Source organism: Botryllus schlosseri, chromosome 15 (genome assembly GCF_051294905.1).
Source record: "Botryllus schlosseri isolate E-star chromosome 15, Bs_hap1, whole genome shotgun sequence".
Lineage (NCBI taxonomy): Eukaryota > Metazoa > Chordata > Ascidiacea > Stolidobranchia > Styelidae > Botryllus > Botryllus schlosseri.
The window spans coordinates 14,313,869-14,334,774 of record NC_137250.1 but is presented as its reverse complement, the minus strand read 5'-3'; the positions used below and the strand labels follow the sequence as shown (position 1 = coordinate 14,334,774).

The window sequence follows — 20,906 nt, the reverse complement described above, 5'->3', positions numbered from 1 at the left end:
GCTCACTCATCGCTAAATAGCGCAATTTGATCATTGGTTTTCGATTCATTCATTTTGTGCAGGACCGTAACTGGGACACCCCAAACCGCTTAATTGGAGAGGGGCCGAGCTTGAAAAGGGCCCAAAATCATTTCGCCAATGAACATAAATCAGCGTATTTATTTAAAACTTTTTCCAGCATTTTTCAATTTCTTTTCGCGCTTTGCACGAATTAGTGAGCCTAAATGTCTTGCTTATTATGTGCCCTTCTCCGAGAAATACGCATGATTTGTAGGGATTTCGGCGTCAGCCATCACCGCGTCACGACGCACCAACACATAATGAAGTTTAGGTTAACATGGGACTCCGAAATGTGGACCAAAAATTTGGCCGCGAGAAAACCGCTTCGGTTGTGAATGATCGAAAATTTTCGCCGTTGGCGCGATCATTTACGTAAACTCTCTGCTTACGCTGAGTAGAATAGATGTGATCACAAGTACAGGTGAAATATCCACCCAACTGTAGGGTCTGGAGACGAATCCCCCGGAAGCTTGGCTTATCGCCCTGTGGGGGTCATAAGACCAACGTTTTTGTGGGTTGGCTGAAGAAGTGCTTTTTCGTTCCGGATTTGTGGATGGCCGGTATAGCTGCTGTAATGTGTTTTCTTGCGGCACGCATTTTATTCGTAGTTGGCAGAGTAGCCTTCGTCTGGTGGCAGTGGGCATGAGCAAGGTAGCACGACAAGATGCTTGGTTCGACTCCGAAACGCTTCTACTCTCGATATTATCAAAGAGAAAAATATTATTGGAGTTGGCGTGGTCACTTAATCCCACGGCGTTCTGCGCGAGAGACTGTAAACGACTCTCGGCGGTAGCACGTTTATGTGGCAAGGCAATTTAACCTCGACTCGGCAGACTCACTACCATAAAATCACATGGATGCCATCATGAATATAATTAACTACGACCAAAACCCTCTAAATGTCACTCTCTAGCACCATATAATTGCAAAAAACAGTCGCATACTTTACATTTTGGCTTCATTTCAATTTTGAAGGTTCACCGGTCCGCGAGGCGAAAAAGGTTGAGAACCACTGATGTAGACAAATAAAGATTCCGCCTATCTCTAACTGTTGTCATGGACTTTTTTGAAAATGCCACGCCGGCACTGACCATTCCATTTCCTGTGATACCCATGTTGAGTCAATGGTCACCAGGGCTGGGCAAAATTGCAAGGAGCGTATAAGTTCAGTACTCGAGAAACTCCTATCTCTTACTTATCGACTCGAATCATTGTGCCCAGCTCTAATCGCCACACACTTCTAAAACAGCTCTAATTGTTTCCCGACCACCAGCCTACGACTATCACGATCGATTGGGTTCGTTTTTAGGCTACCGGCTACATGTCTTTGCTACCACACAAACATGCGACACTGGAAAGGGAAAATTTAATAATGGAAAAAAATAAGTTGGCAGCAAATAGTATCTACGAAAAACGGAAAGCAATCAGGCACGAATCTTAATTCGATTGAGGTTCAAACCGGAATCCAATTGCGGTAACATCATCACACCACGCGATACTCGATCTAGCACCAGTACGTAATAGCATTGCAAGCACCGTTGAAATCAGAGGGTTTTTGCCCCCATTTCCAGCAACAAACAAACCCAATCGAGGCAGCGAGTAATCTACGAAGATAATGAAACGCAAAACGCGGGCTCTGTGACCAAGACAAGCCATCGTAGCTTCGCCTGCACCAAACGAAACTGTCGCTCATTTTCAAGTGCTATCGTCGTTAAAGAGGGAAATATCCAACAACTACTCGCGGATGTAATCGAAACCGGGACTACTTAATAAATAACGGCCGTCCAAAAGATTTAATGGTAAGGTAAACCAGGGCGGGCCGATCTAAAATTGGCGGTTCAAAGTATACGCAACTTAAAAGCGCTACTCATAAGTCTGAAATTCCACTACGTATGTTCGTTACTACCAAACATTACCCTCACAAAGAGAAAGTCCACAGTAACAAGACAATAGTCCTCGTCGACGGGACATTACAGTATCAAGCCAGCGAGGCTCAAGTCGCAACGCGCGGCGACACAATTTCATCAATAATAATAGTAATCATAATCATCTCCGCCGCTCACAGCCGGTATTATGACGTCACTGTAGAGACGTCTTTCGCGTCATCAAATCTTTTCGACCGCGCTATCTGCGGAAGGTACGAGGACTTGCAAGAAGGTAAAGGTATTATAAAAAAGGATTCGGGCTGAAATTAATATCGGACACATCCGAAATGTGAAGTCTTAATCCGCAGGACCTCCGACTGCGTCAGTCGGAGCCCAAAGCTTTCATCGATCGCGCCCGAGAACCGCTTCAAAGTCTATCATTCAGGGGCGATTACAATCGCCGCTCAACTCTGCACGAAGTCCCGCAAATAGGAAAACATCGCCGGCGCCTCACGGTCCGAAATCGTCACGACACAGACGATATGGCGTTGTTGGGAGAGCCCATCTGCACTAGCACTTTATCCAGCCACTGCAGCGGGCCGTTCAGGTGGATCTCGATCCAGCACGGCGTGGACGTCACGTCTTGACGGTGGTACTCTGCGCCCCATCCCTTGAAGAAAAAACGAACAAGTCATAGGACGGGAAAAGGTACATTTTCGACGGCTATTCCACACTAGAGGCGAGTCATCAATTGGCCAGGCCAACGCAGTCGCCTGTTACCAGGGCTGGACACAATGATTCGACTAATCTAATACGAATCGAGCAATAAAAGACGATGTTTAGGAGCAATGGAATTCCACGTTTCCCGCCACTACTAGTTATTACGGTACATCGAAAATACTTTCCTCTCGCCGTGGATGCCTTTGACATCATTGCAGCGGTCATGACACGAAGGTAAACGCAAATGTCAATTTGAACCGCGCATAATCGTGACTGAAATTGTTGGAAACGGAATTTCCGATCGCGAAGTCGACGCAATGAAAAACCATAGTTCAGCATGCGACACTTGAGCATGTGAATTTACAATAATAAAATTGACGCTAACCCCGAAATGAGCCCTAACCCAACAATAACCCGAACTGTAACCAGAAGTGATCACTGATCAGTACTTAAAGCATTTTCGGGCAACTCAAGTAGGTTCAGTCTACGTGCACAGCCCACTCAGGTGAAGATAATTCTTTTAGACCAACATATCGCATGTCCACGAGCCTTCAAAGTCGCCTAACAAAAACTAGCGCACGCCGAAATCAAGGCCAACAAGCAACGCCGTTACCTTCACGAAGCTCATCCGTATCGTGCACATCTTGGTCAGCTCGAACACCGCCTCGTACCCGTGATTGACAGACTGCGAGAGCAGGGCGGCGAACTCTTGGTTGTTGAAGATCTTGAGCGAGCAGCCGGGCGGTATCTTGCACACGGTGGTAGGGTGGAAGCCGTGATGATAGTTGCAGTTGCGCGACTGCACGAAGATAGCTGAGTCGGACAGGCACTCCGCGTACACCTCGCCGCCCGTGTAGTACAAGTGAACGCCTGCGCGGGTGAACAAAGAGACCTTGTCTTAGTGACGATGGCGTTGGTAAGCAGCCTGGTCTATAGACAAGCAATCTCTCGCACAGTAAGCACCCCCAACCCCAGTGTCGAGATTAGTGCTGGGCAGAATCGAGTGCCGGACTAATTCGATTCCGTGTCGATCATTCCAGCACGGCTCATCATGGCGTCATAACATTAGAGTAGACTTGAAGCGTGAAAATCTGCATCTTTTGATACCGATTAAGACGCGGTTGAAATTCAACTTATCGCTATCACAAACCGCAGCCTGGACGGCGTAAATGCGCGCACCCGCGGCTCGCGACTAGGGCTGGGCAAAATCGATTACCTGAGTGAATCGATTCTGAATCACGTGTTATGCTTCGAGTCGAGTCGAGTATTCGAGTATCACTCATTATGACGTCACAACAGCATATACTATGTTTAAATTCGAATATGTACCTTTTATGCCACCACAAACAACATAACGCATGTTATCCATCACATTAAAGATACTTTGGTATTTTTCCAACCATAATGATTTCATTGCACTTGTTGACAATATTGTGGATTGATCATCACTTCGGAAATGTGTTATTTCCAGTAACGTTCGTAGCTTTGTACTATGACTCGTATGCTGCGACACGGCCAATCAAGGTTTCAAGGCTTACTCAGTGAAAATTAGTATCAAAACTATAATTCTCGTTAGTAAATTACCTTTCAGTTCCGAGGAGCGTATAATTTCAGTACTAGAAAAAATCGTGTTTTACTACTCGACTCGAATCATCAAAATTAATACTCGATTCAGATTCGAGTACTCGAATCATTATGCCCAGCCCTACTCGCGACCAAAACGTGTCGCCATATTCAAACGGGAACCGCCCGCGACTTATCGCTTTTGATCACGTCTTCCGCCGCAAATGCCGCCGCCGCGCTAATTATCGCTCTCGAGATCGCGATAATTGCAGCCTATTTTCGAGCCAGCCGCGCGTAATTACGCGCAGTCGTTTAAACGGAGCGCTCCGAGGCAAAATATGGGGTTCACGCCGTGGATGCTATTGCTACGCAGTAATTACCGCCTATGCAGTGTGCACACGTTACCGTCTGCATGAAAAGGGACACAATCTGGGCTGTGAGCGCAGCTAAATGAAGAAAACATATTATTGGAGTGTATTCGCTTTTGCCTAATTTTACCTATCTGCAGTATCAAGAATGGAAAAAAGAATGCAATACATGTAGGCTTTTAGAAGTAAAGATCTTTAATATTGCAACGACAATATGTTCAGTGAGTAAATGTCACTAAATTTGCCAGTTTCTTCGGTTAACCACATTCACTGACATTCGCTCCTGATGAGTGTCAGTCGAAAAGCATCGAGTGAAATATATTTGGCAATAGCAATATATCCTTTGTTACAAAATACAGTAAGGGAGTTGAAATATGTCTGCCCATTTGATGCAGTCGGAAACTACACAAATCTGCAACAGGTGAATTCTGTTTTTCACCATCCTGCAGCGATAATGGTGGAATGTCGATTCCTCCCACTTTCCACCTTCTACATTCCTCCATATATGGTCGAAAAATGGAAGAAAGGTATATTCCTTCACTTTAACACCATTTTCCCGCCTTGTGGTACGACACTACATTACAGGGAAATTTTAGACAGCAGTTATGATATGATGGAAACATAATTATCCGCTAACTACTCCCTACTTCACAAAAGAATGTCAAACAGGAGTTGAATTAGTTAAAAAATATAACCACCAAGTAGTGCAGGTTAGTAAGACGTAATTGAGTAATCCGAGAAAGAAGTAGTAATACATTACTTAAAACCACTGAATTAGGCCAATATCGTGCGTACAAATTGAAACAGCTATCCAGTTGAAACTCGAAAATCTGGGTTCATGTCCGCATTAAAAAAGCCCCACCTTTCCCAATATGCCTCCTCGTGTTTTCGATGGTAGAGTTCCGGTTGACGTTAGACAGCTGCCCAAGACAGAAGCGATTCAACTTGGCAGACGGGTCCGTGAAGCCGTCCACGATAATCGAAGTCAGCTTGGCCATGTACGCCTCGCCTACGCGGTTATTCAGCTCGTAGTATACGATCGTGCACCACTCCCGCGGTTCCGTGTACGACACCGGTTGCACATCTGGGGAGAAGTTAACGGTCAGAGCTGCCAAAAGCAGTCGGGGTTTCTCAAGCAGCGGTAACACTACGCAGTAAAGTTCAAGTCAGTCATAAGTGCAAGAAAATGTGAACAGTTATCGCGATACGAGGGCTAATTTGCCTGATCTTTATTATAATTTCTCTCATAAAAATATGTAAACTTACCCCCAAAACTACCTTCTACTTCTCACAATCCAAATTTTAAATATAAGATAGTTTTGCTTTGCCTAAAACTGTTGAAGCGGAATAGCGAGCAGCCGAAAATCAAAACCAGCCGAGTAAATAACGGAAGCAGTCAAAACTCACGCGAGAACTCCAAAACATTATACGTACCTGGTTGCTGACACTCTCCCTATTCACAAATTTATAACAGTAAGTCATTTCTCCTTAAAAGCTGTCAAGTCCGTGAGTAGTACGAAAACAACCCGTCGACCAAGTGCGTTAAGTAGCCAAAACCTACATGAGAACTCCAAAGCAGTAGAAGTACTTCAGCACTGACAATTTCACTCATAAAGCGATGCAAACTTTCGAAAAACTGTGAAGAGCAAGTAGTTTTCCATGAAAAACTGTCAAGCCGGAGCAGAAGTAGAAGAAATCACAACCGCTCGACTAAGTACTGCAAGTAGTGAAAAGCTGTTTGAGAACTCGTATATAAAGTATACGTATTTCACTACGGACCACATCTGCTTACATTTACCACAAAAACTACTACCAGCATTCTGACTAGGACTCACCGATGCGATTATGGTGGTTTGCGGTTAGGGCGGGCGGCGGTGCGTTGGTGTCCATGCTGTCCGGCCTTTCGCCATCATATGCGGGCGGCGGAGTGTCGGCCGGCAGGCTGTACGGGCTGCCGGGGCTGGTGGTGGAGCCGTCCGGCGACATCGGCGGCTGAAACGGCGAGGTCGAGGTGTACGAGTCCGGCGACCCGGGCCCGTTGAAGCGGGTCTGCGGTGAAACCGGACCGGGAAAGTGTGACAGTGGTGGCGGTCGACTGCAAAACAAGGTGCCTAATTGAAATTTGAGAACACGCTACTGCGTTGAAATGCACGGGTGGAAAACAGGCCTATGCCAAAATACAACTATAGCGAAGGGTCAGAGGTGGCCACTGGCCAGTAACAGAGTACCTCTAGTTTACGGAGCATTGGAGTGGGTTTTGCAAACTGGCACTACATACTGAGGTGGTTATGACTTTGGACTAAGTACTTATACTTGACAGTTCTGTACACTGTGGAATACACGGGTGACGTGATTAACATCTCGAGTCTGCCGTCTACTTCTATGCGCAGGACTTTTATATCGGCACGAGATAATATTACCACCGTCACCTCAAAGTCAACACGACACCTGATCAAGTTTATTATTAATCGACTCCACAAAATTGATACCGCGCGGCGACATCGAAATACGATTCCTGTGATTGGCCAATCGCGGCGATGCGTCAGCAGTATTCCACACCGCGTCCCGAGCAGGGCTGGGCAAAATCACAAAGAAATTGGCGCTAGTCCTAAACCTCATGAAGACAATTTGGTATCATTTCGACCATACCTACTTCGGAACATTGCTGTGGTTTGGTCACGGCTTTAAAGAAATTATAATTTCCCCTAACGCGCTTAACTTTGTACTACTCTACGTACATGTATCGAATGTTGTGACTGTGATACGACTTATTGAGGTTGCAAGGCTTTCATGTTGTGTTGGCAAAAAACTTCGAAATAAACTCTTAGCAGACAGGGAAGTATATTTTCAGTACCAGTACTGCAAAAGATCCTCTCTCAATACTCGACTGGAATCATTACAATTAATACTCGAATCTTTGTTACCAGTCTGAATTATCAGACAATAGAACTGGATATCCATCACGTGAATACACTATCTCACCCGGAAGCATTGTACATCCCGTTTTCGGCGGAGTAGATGGCGTTCGGTGGCATGTGACCGTGCGAAGATTCCCTGCCGCGGTGTATCATGCTGTGCGATGGCACGAATTCGCTGTGTCTCGGTACCAGCACGGGCGGAAGAACTAAAACGTAGCACCCGCGATAAGGAAAACGCAGGCATGGTTACAAACCGGAGCGCGAACATCAACGCCTACAGCGCTCTCGAAGCATTGTACACTTGTACAGTACATGTACAAATTACAGGCATAATTAGGATTAACTACCGGCCGATGGATTGACGCCGAGAGCAGCGCTACCCGTCGTCAGATAAGGAAAGCGACTGAGTTGAGCCAGCTTTCGACACGGCAGAATTCGCGTACTCGCTTTGTCAAAGCCAGGCACAGATTATAATAAGCTATATTTCGACTTGACCCAGAAACCGCTGGAAAAACACGGGAAGACACAGGCGCCCGTAAATCATTCCGTCTGTCTGCCGCGCGGAATTATATCAGTCACCGATGACATCAAGTTATATACCTTCCCGAGCTTTGAAGTTGAAACACGTTGCATATTTCTAATTAAACCGGGTTTCAAATATTCACTTGAACGTACTTCAGAACAACATTTATCATCGGCAATTGACGTTGCGACTAGGTCTAAGCAAGACAGCAGTTCCAGCCACCCACTCGGAAGAAACAATTTGCGTCCGCAAGTTCATTGCTTTTCGCCAGATCTTTTGCGGAGTTCTATTACACAAAGCCCCGCACTGTGTGACAACATTGGAATAAGAGGCCGAGATATCGACCAGCCTCGTGTTAACGACGGCCACTTCGAAATCCGAATCCTAAAAGTAGCACTCGGCGCCTGTCATGCGGGTGTCGTTAGGTGGTAATAAATGGAATGTACGGATCCGGAAGTCATTCATTTCGAATAATTGTCATCAATTCGCATAGCGTTGATTACATCATACATTACGGCGTTACGCTACGCAGCGAGCCCGTACAACGCGACTTGTCAACATTTTTTCCAATTTAGATTAGAATTAGTGAATTCGCAACTTGAATTTTAATTCCGGATAAGAAAGAAATACAAATAAAAGCAAGTTGAGTTCATGTCAGTTCAGAGGTCATTGTCATGAGAATGTCAGATGTCTGTACACTGTACACTTGTACAGTACACCTAGCTTGAGTCGTTCCGCACTATTCAGTTCTGCTGTAGCATATTCAGTAAAACCAGAGTGTCAGCCGAAAATATTCGGGTTCATTTCAATATGAATATACCAGGATTGATGAGAATTAAAATTAGTGCATACAAACATTTCACAAATTAAATTCGTGCTAGATTACTGGCATTTCGCTCTAATTATCCAGTTGCCCAAGTCTGGTGTGCACTAACAAGTAAAATGTTCTGTACAGCGCGCACAGGGAGGCCATCAGCAGAAAGCCTCAAGTTACACCGCGACGGGGTGCGTCTTTCACACCACGCAAGTCTGCTAATCGTCAACTGCAGAATGACGCACGAAAACAATCTGAGATATAGGTCGTGCAGGTTCAAAACACGTAATAACTCGCGGCTTTGCAAGAATAATCAAGACAACGACACAGCCGAACGCGCTGCAAGCGACCAGGTCACCAGGAAGAGAAGCTGGAAGATTTCCTTTACGATGCGATGAAAAACCAAAATTAAAACCCCTTCCGACTCGATCGCAAAGGCGGCGATTCGCTTTGGCGACCAGCATAATTAAAAGTCCGACCGTAAAATATTAGCGATGCGATTCGCCAGTATAACTAGTTCTTACTGGCGCCGCGATAATTCTTTTTTATTTCTCGAGGACATCAAAGACCAATTATGCAAAACCTAATCCGGGAGTACGGCAAAGGGTGTCGATAGACGGTAATTTGATAAGACGCCACGGTAGTTTCGTGTCGCATAGGCGAATCTTTGTGTATCTGTTGATAGAAGCGAAGAAATACCGGTATCTTCCCCCGCATCATTAATGTTCGGCGCGTCTGATTACGATTGTTGGCATTTGGAAAAACAGCCTCGTTTGACGCTAGATTAGTGGTAGTCACATTTCCTGATTTACAAATTATCTCAGTTTCGGTGCGACACGGCGAAACATATACTCAAATTTCGCGCACGTTGATAGGTGTCCTGTTACTCGATTCAGTAGCTAAATTGATGTTACCAATGAATACTAAACAAACAATACTAATACCGAAGGAACAATCCCCTCGCTCTTATCGAAAAATCGCGACTTTTCTTGTCCGGAATGGGCTGAAAAATTACGTCGGAAGATAACAAGGACACGATGCTGCGATGCGGGGAGTTGGCGCAGCTGGTTAAGCCTCAGCGAGAGCCTGCGGTTCGCGTCTCATCATCTCGACGATTCGATTGTAGGTTTATCTTCACACAAAACCCGAGAAAGGCCCGACTACGGTCGTATACGAGAAGGAGAATGATAAGGGAGATACGAACTCAGAGCACCCAAAACAAGTGCATGAAGGCCATGTTATAGGCATACTGTACTATGCTATGCTGCTAATGCCAATTTAGGCGGGGGGGGGGTGAATGTGAGGTTGAGAGACCGTACTTGATTGTTTCGACATCCTTCTATCTGTTCATCATGTGTCTTGTGCAGATAATAATTGTAAATACCGATTATGTTCACAGAAAAGACGGCGAGATATCAAGTGCCACTGACGGAAACGTTGATCGATACCAATCTACTGGCACATATGATCAGTGAGCAATATAATGGATTTGAATCTGAGAAATGCGTATTTGAAGATTTGGATATTGAAATATTGGAGACTGTTGTAGGAACGGAGCTGTAATATACAATTGAATAATATATTCGTATTGAAATAAGCCCGAATAATTTTAGCTGACACTCGTCACGTTTCGGTCCAACCTAGTTTGCGGTAACAGACGGAGCTCGCGCACCCTCTAATAACAGTACATTGAGCTCAAACGAGCTCGCCGCGGCGTTCATTCGAAAGTTCATGCCCGTGACGCCATACATGGGGATACGATTGTTGTTATGCGATGTTTTTTACAATTCTCTACCCTGACATGTATCAGCCGGAAATAGTCGGGTTTATTTCAAAAATATTCGACTGTATATTGAAGATATGGAAATAGTAAATCCATTTTTCATCCCTGCTCAGTAGGGCTGTTCAAAAATAACTTTTTTTCCCCGATTCAAGCCGGTCACCTCTTAAATCGTCAGGTTGCAGTAGAAAACCTTGCTCACCAAATTTCACTCGATTTTAACCAGTAAAGGCCTCCGCAGATCCAATTAAAATTTTTAAATTATTATGAAAAATTTAAAAAAAAAAAATTCCAAATTTTTCTGCCAACCCCATGAAATTGTTGAGCTGTCTTCAAAGACGTTGCAAAACAAATTTGAGTCAATTCCGACCAGTAGAAGCGGAGTTATGTGAGTTTTTCGTTGATAAATCGCGGATTATCAACCGATCAAGGATAATCCGAGAAATATCATCGAAAAACTCACATAACTCCGCTTCTACTGGTCGGAATTGACTCAAATTTGTTTTGCAACGTCTTTGAAGACAGCTCAACAATTTCATGGGGTTGGCAGAAAAATTTGGAAATTTTTATTTTTTATTTTCCATAATAAATTAAAAATTTTAATTGGATCTGCGGAGACCTTTACTGGTTGAAATCGAGTGAAATTTGGTGAGCAAGGTTTTCTACTGCAACCTGACGATTTAAGAGGTGACCGGCTTGAATCGGGAAAAAAAAGTTATTTTTGAACAGCCCTACTGCTCAGCGGGCGTTACGGCTGCGTTTCATTTCACAAACAAAAATGTTCGCCACGATTCCCGTAGCAAGACTAGAACACGCACCGATTAAATCGTATTCTACCATAATTTCGACGCTGCAGATCGTAAAAAGGAACTCGTTCGCCATATGAAACAAAATTCGGCCAGAGACACAATATATGTTACGTAATACTTACACGCGACGTGATAGGCCTATCCCCAGATTAGTGTTTGAAAAGCGTTACACTATAACGAGCAGCGTTTACATGTAAACAGTGTGAAGTGTTCTGATCAGCACGATTAACTGATGGAACCGAATTCAAAGCTGATATTTCCGAGCGTGTGTGCGACTACGCGACAGGTGGTAACAATTATATCACGGGTGCAAGTAGAGAGATATATCTTCTAACTTATTTTCATCACTGGTCTTTTCTATGTTATATTTTTACTTTTATTTTGATGTTCAAGCCTCTTATTTACATGTTCTACGCCATAGTGATTCTCGTTCCCAACCTTTCCGTGGTGGTAAATTTGAAAATGTCCAGTGGCCGTTATGCTGATTACTAAAAACTAAGATCAGCACGTTGGTCCAGACAGGTTAGGTTGATTACTAAAAAAAAGTCAGCACAGTCGCCCAAGATCTATACTCACGGAAGTATCTGCGAGACTGATCGCCAATAAAAAGGTTGGCACCTTCGCAACACTTGGGTTGAAATCAACTGCTGCATAACAGGAAAGCTCCGTGGCTCATACTCATGCTCTATTTCCGGTCAAGGTGGGCGTTTGATTGGAAGATTCGACTCCAAACCTCCAAGTCGTTTCGACTCCTTCCCATCTTTACACGTTTTGAATCGATGAAATGATGATATAAGGGAACTAAAATCGATTCAGAATGTAGGGAGTGAATCGTAACACCCCTAATCACGCGCGAATAAACACGCCTGTTTCGCAATCGAACACCTTATTCGCCCCCGTAGAGCTGAGAAAACTAGCGTCGCGAAATCGTGACTTCACGTCGAAAGATGGTCCGTTTCACCAATGTCATTAAATCGCCGGGTACCCAAGTTTCGTAACGGGTCCACAACTGGCAGATACCGAGTCATCGATCGACTGCGCGACCGAACATCGTCGCAATCGCGAACGAAAGCACGCACGAACAGAACAAAATCTTGATGCACGAAAGAAGGGCTCGCAGTCAAAACCCAACCCTGGCGCCACCGACATGTATCACAACAAAGCACAACTGCAACGGGGCGCCAACCAACCATAAAACAAACGTCTGCATAGCACTAACGACGCCGAAACCCATTATTTGCCGAGAGGCGTCAACGCACCGTCCAGTGTCTTGCGAATGGAAATTGCGTCATAGGCCTACGTGACAATAGACTACTCGTTTTCTGGGGTGACTCTTACAAATGGACATGTCCTACCACTAATCGCTGTTGTTACGGCCCCTTTACAAGTAAGTCTAGAGAAAGACCTGATGAACAACGAATGAAAAGAGCAAGGGAAAGCGTATAAAGCTGGGGTGATGAAAATGCATGGTGTGCGCAAGAGAAGTTGCGAGAGTACGCGAGCAATTTAATTGATGTAGTATTGTGAATCTGTGATGTGTGTGCCACGCGAAAGAAAGTTTACTAAATGCAGTGTTTTATTTGTGCAATTAGGGTTTATAGACCTAGTTATGGATCCCCACGCCCACCCAAAAAATAGACTTTGCAAACAATCGTACATTGACTTTGGATTCACATTCTCCTTAAGGGGTACGCCATACAAGTCTGTAAATTGAAACGGTACTCCCGCAGCTCAAAAAAGTCAGAGAAGCCTAAAGAGATTGGAAGATCGCACACTCGGTCGCTTCGACAGCTTCCCATATGTTCATTACGTTGTGTTTCGCATAGTATTTTCGGATTAAAATAAAGCCGAATATTATCGGCGGACACTAGTCGGTGGTAATAATCGTAAGCAACAAGAAGAGAATTGGAGAGAACGTTTTATATCAACAATCAAAAATTGTGTTCAAGTCCCCGATTATGATTCCGAAAAAAGGAATTCGTTCGCACGCATTTTCCCATGCGGAAAAGAAAGCTTATCTACACGATATCTGCACAATATAAACAAAATACCTGTGCTGTTCGTGCAATACGAAAGCAAATAAACACCCAACACCGGTTTAAATTGCTTTGAACCCGACAGCAAAAATCGGGGAGCTGAACGCCGGCTTAATCGCTAGGGAAACTTGAAACGGCCGGATACTGCGACGCACCATCGGATATCCCATTTTTTGGGTTCTGACGGAACGGCGTGACATTCAGGAAACCGACAGCGAAGCGACACGCAGCGAGAGCCACTTCAACTGAGCGCAGCGTCACTCGCGACAAGTTCCCGTCGTGTCATTCCGGCGAGGTAAAGCGCTTCTTGCGGGGTTTAGAATGCGCGTGAGTCAGACGATGCGCCGGGTGACTCACGGGGTCGCGAAGCACTTTAAAAGATTCGTGCCCGTCGGAATGCCTCCGGCGACAAATAAATTTCGGCTTTCGATTGCGATTCGAGCGCGAGAAACGTAGAATCGGCCAATTTTTCAATTACACTGGTAATCGCATTACAGTTATTCCAATAGTTTTATATTTCGAGCTTTTTATCACGGTTTAACGATAGCCGAGCTTGCGACCCTCTAGCTGCCTAGCATGTGACTCTGACTTTAACCCAAGCGTCAACGAGATTTTCCTAAGCAGCCACAAATTCAGTCACAGCTGGGACAGTGGATGCTGTAGTTTGGGTATTCATAGGGTTTTCGATTGCATCGGTGATTTTACACAGGGCCCGTAACCTTTTTTCGTGATTCCTGACCCAACTTTTCTCTCCAATGAATTCTGATAGCAACAGCTATAGAGCTCACTCTGTTGGGTAAATCACATATCTTCAAATTCACTAACCAAGTGACCAGTCGGCGCGAAAATACATCTCAGGTGCACGAAGCAATTGGCTTTCAAAAACAAAAGGGTGGAGAAAACAGCATAATTTCAAATCCCGCACTCTTCTATTCACGCACTGTCGGCATACTAAGCGTAGGCATGCTCCACAATACGAAAACCGGCCGTAGGCAGTTGTAAATTGATCCAGACTAATTGTATGTAAAGCCGGATTTGAAACTCATTAATTTACAAGCGCATGCGGCGGTCGTGTAGGCGCGCTGAATCCCATTTATCTGGTCGAATGGCGGAAGAATGATAGCAAACGTGTAGATGGGTTTCAGTACCTGGACTTTCCACTCTTTTGTAATGATACGGGTTAATGCAGACCTCCTTCTGTTTCGAATCAAATGCGAACTGGCAGCACTCCAGCGGCTTCAATTCGTGGTGGCTTTGCAGATCAGGCCACCGCCACACACGGCAGTAGATCACGTGCGGTAAGCTTTTTCGGTGAGACACCTGAAATATTGCCTTATCATAAACAAACAATCCAATCCGCCCAGGTGACATGCTGTCTGCAATAACCGGGAATTGGGTTAGCGCAGTGGTTCCCAAACGGTGGGGAATTCCCCACTGGTGGGGAATTCAATGGTTTCTGGTGGGGAATAGACGCATTTGTTCAAAATTATACAGAGGAGAGTCTACATATTCACGGAGACACATGCGCAATTACCGTTACCAGTTAAATGCTCTGGAATGTATGTATCGAAAATTATTTTGCGTGCTGTTCACAAAACCTCATTTTTAACTCTGGATGGCCAATCATGGCGTAACAAACGCATCCAGCACGACTAGTTTGACGTGAGATAACGCTTTCGCGAAATTTTGAGCGTTACTGGTATCGGTTCACAAGACGTTTTATGATGCAGTTATAGGCGATTGTCATGCGTACTGGTGTGGTTGTGTGTCTTTTATAGTCAAACCAGCAAATAGCTGCTCTGTGATGACAAAGTGCTGGGTAGTGGGGAACAGGACCGTAACTGCCGCACCCCAACCTCCCGCGATTTAATATTGCCGAATATCTGATTATTGGGAACCCTTCCCCCACGAAAATACGTAGAATTTATAGAAATGGAGACTTCGGCGTCGGCCATTACTGCGCCACGTCGCACCAAGGCATATGAAGTTATAGGCCATGTAACATGCAACTCCGAGAAGTGTGCCAGAACGATCAGCAGCGAGGAGACCTTGGATGAGAAGGAATGCCCTTCTGGTGACCCAAAACTTCGATGTATATACAATATACATATATGTTTAATTGGCTAATTGGCTGGCGCCGAATGTTCCTGTTCTGGTGATCTGAACCCCACAGGGCAAAATCCCGCAGGGAAAAATTATTTGCCAGTAAAGCAATACCAATTTGAAATCGTGTGTGCCTTTTACTTTTGTCGATTCCCATATCTTTTGATATAGCAGATAGGAGGTCACGAAATAGCATAATGTAACTAAGTCAATATACCAACGGGACCGCCGAAGATGTTCAATTCATATTTAGGGGTCCTACCTTTTCCAACACACCTCACTCAGCTCTACCGGTAAATCTGATTACGTGAGCAGAGAGGGGATGAAAAATTGATAGCAAAATATATGCAATTACCGATCATATTGGCCGATGCAAACACGAATTATATAAATTTTCCCGCTTCGCGCGTTTAGTCGAAATAATGCGACATACTAAACAGTAGACCTAATGTAACTGATAAGTTGCAGGGAAAAAGCGTACAGGCTCAGTGGGGCTGAGGGGGTTCTGGGGGGCCAAGACCAACGTTTTTTGGCGGGGCTGACAAAATGCTGTTACGGGCCTGGTGGGGAATTAGGTCTCGGAATAAATCTGAAGTGGGGAATGAAGACAAAAAGGTTGGGAACCACTGGGTTAGCGAGACAATTTGCTTAGAGAATTAGGTTATCACTTAATCCGAGTAATCAGATCCAAATGCAGTAGGTGTATACAGACAATTAGATCATGCCCAATAATATAAGATCAGTCCCCTGATTCACTCGAAAATTATAGAGATCATTATCAGATCCATCTTATTCAGTGAATCATAAGAAGATAAAGATAAACACATTCATCGATCATATTTCAAGTGTTCCCAGCAAATGTCCACCAACAGTAATAATGGCTTACAATATTTGTTTCAAATAGAAACAGCATTTGATAACTACAAAATTTGTCCAATTATTTAGGTGGGCACTACTTCAATTTTCTCAGAAAACCAAGAATTATAATGACATGTCTAATTTTTTTCATTGATGGCAGAACCGCAGAATTACGGCTGCTGAACGCCCGATATTTACGATTAGCCTATTTCTGACTTCTGAGGCCCATCCGCTAATCATAATTTTTGAGTGTCTGCACAAAGATGAAATCCAGCCTGGCTAAGTTAGCATGAGGCAACCCTATGCTAACCATATTCCTATCTGACTATCTGGACATCGGAATGCATAGAATCCACAGGAGATAAAAATGGTTGGCAACAGCTAAGAGTAACAATACATTAAATCCTGATTCAAAGATAAGATAATAACAATCCTGTGTTTACCATTATAGAAAACATCGGAGTCTCCCAAAATCTGCCAATTTCATCTTGGTACATGCCACATACTAAATCCACTAAATCACCTTTAAGCAAGTAACGATCCCAAATTCTTTTCATTTTAGTAGTGCAAAGAAAGTGGAAAGAAAAGAAAACTTTGTACATAACCTACTTTTTTGGAAAGAATGCTTAGCAAAAATTGAGCGATGAGATAAATTTCGGACCACTCATCCACAACGTTACTGCGTGTTACTACTGTTACACTTATTAGATGGAGAATTCAGCCTAAAAGTATCAAGCCATAGGCATACAAATGTCATATCAATCGGCCATATCTTGAGATAGGTAAAATAGAATCACAGCTGATATGAATCTGATGCTGAAAATTTCACTAAAATTGAATCAAATCCCCACTTTTCCATACTTTTTATTGGCCGAAGATGATTTTTACAGAAATTTAGAAGAAAACATGCTGTTTGTTACTGGTTAAATACATTCGAACTGTCTTTTCACTGTGTAGTGTGTATTTCTTACATCATTGCCTAAATTTGATCCCAAAGAAGTAGAAATTAACCCCAAGGGTACCCACGTAAAGTAACTCTGCGGTAAAGCAACAAACGAATCCATTATTCTGAAACATACATCCTTTTCGGACACCTATCTAACCCCTATCGAAGTCCCCGTTTGGACGATATGAGACCATAACATCGGCTCCTCAAAATAGAACATTTCCAATTAGGCCAACCTGCAATCTGCCATCAAGAGAACGTGGAATTGTGACACAGTTGCTAGCTTGTCCAGGGCAGCTCAACGCTCTTCCTAATTCTTCGAGAGAAGCCTTCTTTTTCTTCAGTTTTTTTACGAGGGCATCCACTGCTTTCTCAGCCCATTTTTCTTCCTCATCACCTGGATACAAGTTTACCAGGTGAGATTTACGCACAAGCAAATTTTGTTAATTCAAGACCGACCTTGCTTCCAACCTAGAAGTTGTTTTACTGCAGGACTCGTGAATGAAAACAGACTAGTCATTGCCATGTTATGATGTTCCCACTTGATGTATATCAACTGCAAGCAGCCATTAGTTTAGCTACATGCATTGTTTTCAGTACCCTGTATTTTTGAAAAAGACGATGAAAATGCTGACACAGATTGTAAATGTAGGACGGAGATAATAAAGTTAGCTGATCCGGGAAAATGCTTATCATGTGATTAAAAACTGCTAATCGGGACGCATTTTAGGCGCAGATAATAAAGTTTGCTGATACAAAAGACTCCTAATCGTGTGATTAAATAATGCTAATCGCGACGCATAAAGTTGGAAAAGGTTACTTGTGATGGTTAGTCGAGGTGTCTGGAGTTTTCAATCAAGTGTTTTCAATCTGTTGTATCATAATGCGAAAACGCGTTCTGGGCTGTCACTTGTCAATTTGTTGAATGAAACAGCAGCCTGCTGATAACAATACTGCCACTGCAATAGGTAGAATTATCATCATCGCAAAACGAAAGTCGTGTACAAATAGTACGGTACAGCTAAGAAACAGGTTATGGAATATTGGTGGGTACAAAATTCGTTGATTGTTTAGTGAAGCCATTACCTAGCAGACAGACAATCGGCACGGTCATTATCGGAAATATTTGTGTGTAGGAATGGTACGCATTGTACACAGTCTACAGTTTGTTTCGGTTTGTTAAATCATGAGATTAACACTAACTTTATGCGCTGCGATCAACCAGTTTCCTTAATCTTGGGTTGATCAATCCTGATGAACGCGATGATCGATTTAGTTGCTAATCCATCTTTATTATCTCCGCCCCTATCGTCTGAAATCTCACATTTTCATTAAAACTTGATGATCAAACTGCAATTGATAATGTAAAAATTCCTAAAACAATTAAAATATTACTGATACAGGGTATAACAGCCCTTGGGACGGAAGATCTGATGCAGTAATAATCATATTCGTATCTAAGTTGCAGGTTCAATTTGAATAGCATTGGACAAACTTTGCTTTTACACTTAATAAGTGATGAGCTTGGGGGTCCGTCTACTTTGTGCTTGTCGACTATGTCGTCAGGAAATCCCCTTCGGATCATACTAATGTATGACGTGTTATGCTCCTGTATATCAGCAAAAGAACTTAACGGTAATTTGTAAACCGAGACCACAGGCATGACGAAAACGCCACAAAACTTTCATCAAATCCGCCAAATCAAATATATGATCAAACTTGATGGGAAAATTCATGCGAAGGGAGGATGCTGTGGCATAATATCTGTTTCGTTAGTCCTTATTGTTATTGATGTATATATTTTGGAAGTGGTCTATACGAACTGGGGCAATTTAAAGGAAAATGTGCAGTTTGTGGGTCTTTCATTGCAGCAACACATAGCTGTGACATAGCCTAAATAGCCAGCACCCACAAAGTAGACGGACCCATGAACTTGGGGATTGAAAGCATGCATGTTGATTGTTCAAGAAAAAAATCAAATTCTGTATGAACAGAGCTACTTTCCCATAGTAAATATTATTTACACAAATCACCGTATGACGATATGATCTTAATTTATTCGAACCAATAGATAAACCTATACTTAAGAACATAGGCGCATCTCTGGACTACTAATAACCTTGTAACAGCAACATAGGTAGATAAGGTAATCTAGTAAATAGATGAATAAAATGTAATCAATTACCTCATACTCATTCGTGAATATTACATGGTGTGCATGTAACTTGCTATTCAATGATATGCTAATTATTGGTTCTGTAGCAAATTTGTTATACGCACTTGTACACACATTTCACATCCAACAATTCCTATATTATTGGCGGTGCTACCAAACCATTATATACTAAGGATGCTAAATATTTAAACACTTTGACATGACATCTTAATTCCATTTTATCAAGTGAAACAAATGTAGAAAATTGTTATTCAATTGCCAATCTTACCATTCAATCGAACTTCGAGTACCTACAACAATTAAAAAGAGGTAGCGTGTTGATTTTCGGCGAGGTTCTATACGCTAGCTTGCATATTAAACTTAAGGCAGATATGATCTCTGAGAGGAAATTTAGCGTCACAGTCAAGTTGTGTGCTACATGGTCACATACTTATTGACATTGACTCTTGTAACCATAGTAAATGTCCAGTGTCCAATTTCCATACATTTATACATTTATACAAATGAGGCAACCTTACTGACACTTTCTTAGCACTGACATAGTAAATATATGATTCAAGAGCATTTTCACAATGCACATCGAACAGGTAAGTGTTGTAAATTTGTTCAATTGCATAGCAACAAATCATCCATTCAACTTCATCTGAGGGAAGTTGGCCATAAAATTTTCCAGCCATAAATCAAAATTTACCAACTAAAGCACATGATTTTGCGATGTATCACAACGTGATATCTTGGGCTGACCCCCGTTTCATTTCTCGTATATTTGGAAATGAGAAAAGTGACACCACCACACTGCAAGACTATTCATACTAAGTAACGATACACATCGGGACAATATAGTCACAAGTGTAAGGTAAGTGTTGTAAATTTCAACTGCATAGCCACAAATCATCCATTCAACTTCTAGTAGAAAAGTAGTAGAAAAAACCATGCAGACCTATAACCTGAAACCCTTCTCTCGTATTTACATAGTTGAGCAACCCTATGGTACAATCAATTGTCAAAATGAATACCTCATGCAAACCATAACAAATTTCACATGCAACTAATGTGTCGTTACTCGTATCCGGATTGTTAAAATGAGCAGACATTGAGCTCATAATCTGTGTCACGGCGACAATTCTTTTGCAATCGTTTTGGTCACCTGCCATTTGAACTACTGTACTAACTCGATCATGTCATCCGAGAAATGCTCAGTAAATTATCCAGAACCGAATAGTCGCTCCCCGCTTTCAGTCCACAGCTATTGCTTTTCCCTGCTTTCCGCAATCCGCACAGGTCAGGCACAACTGTACTACGGCTCTTCCTTTATTGCCACAACTATCACATTGGCGCAAAGAGGCCGAAATATTTCACAAAACATC

At 43.2% G+C, this 20,906-nt stretch overlaps 1 protein-coding gene and 1 long non-coding RNA gene across 2 annotated transcripts; one reads left to right on the top strand and one right to left on the bottom strand.

The window, feature by feature from the left end:
- Positions 1-1,412: 1,412 nt before the first annotated feature.
- Positions 1,413-17,964, bottom strand: LOC145457091 (SMAD family member 1-like). Its single transcript, XM_080335255.1, has 8 exons — positions 17,823-17,964; positions 17,600-17,760; positions 14,605-14,776; positions 7,559-7,700; positions 6,412-6,671; positions 5,439-5,660; positions 3,259-3,515; positions 1,413-2,595 (listed from the first exon to the last, which is right to left on the bottom strand). Exons 1-8 carry the CDS (start codon positions 17,887-17,889, stop codon positions 2,452-2,454), a joined length of 1,425 nt encoding a protein of 474 aa, XP_080191381.1. The 5' UTR covers positions 17,890-17,964; the 3' UTR covers positions 1,413-2,451.
- Positions 2,493-10,477, top strand: LOC145457101 (uncharacterized). Its single transcript, XR_013920784.1, has 2 exons — positions 2,493-2,633; positions 10,231-10,477. It is a non-coding gene; the product is annotated as an uncharacterized LOC145457101 (long non-coding RNA).
- Positions 17,965-20,906: the final 2,942 nt, after the last annotated feature.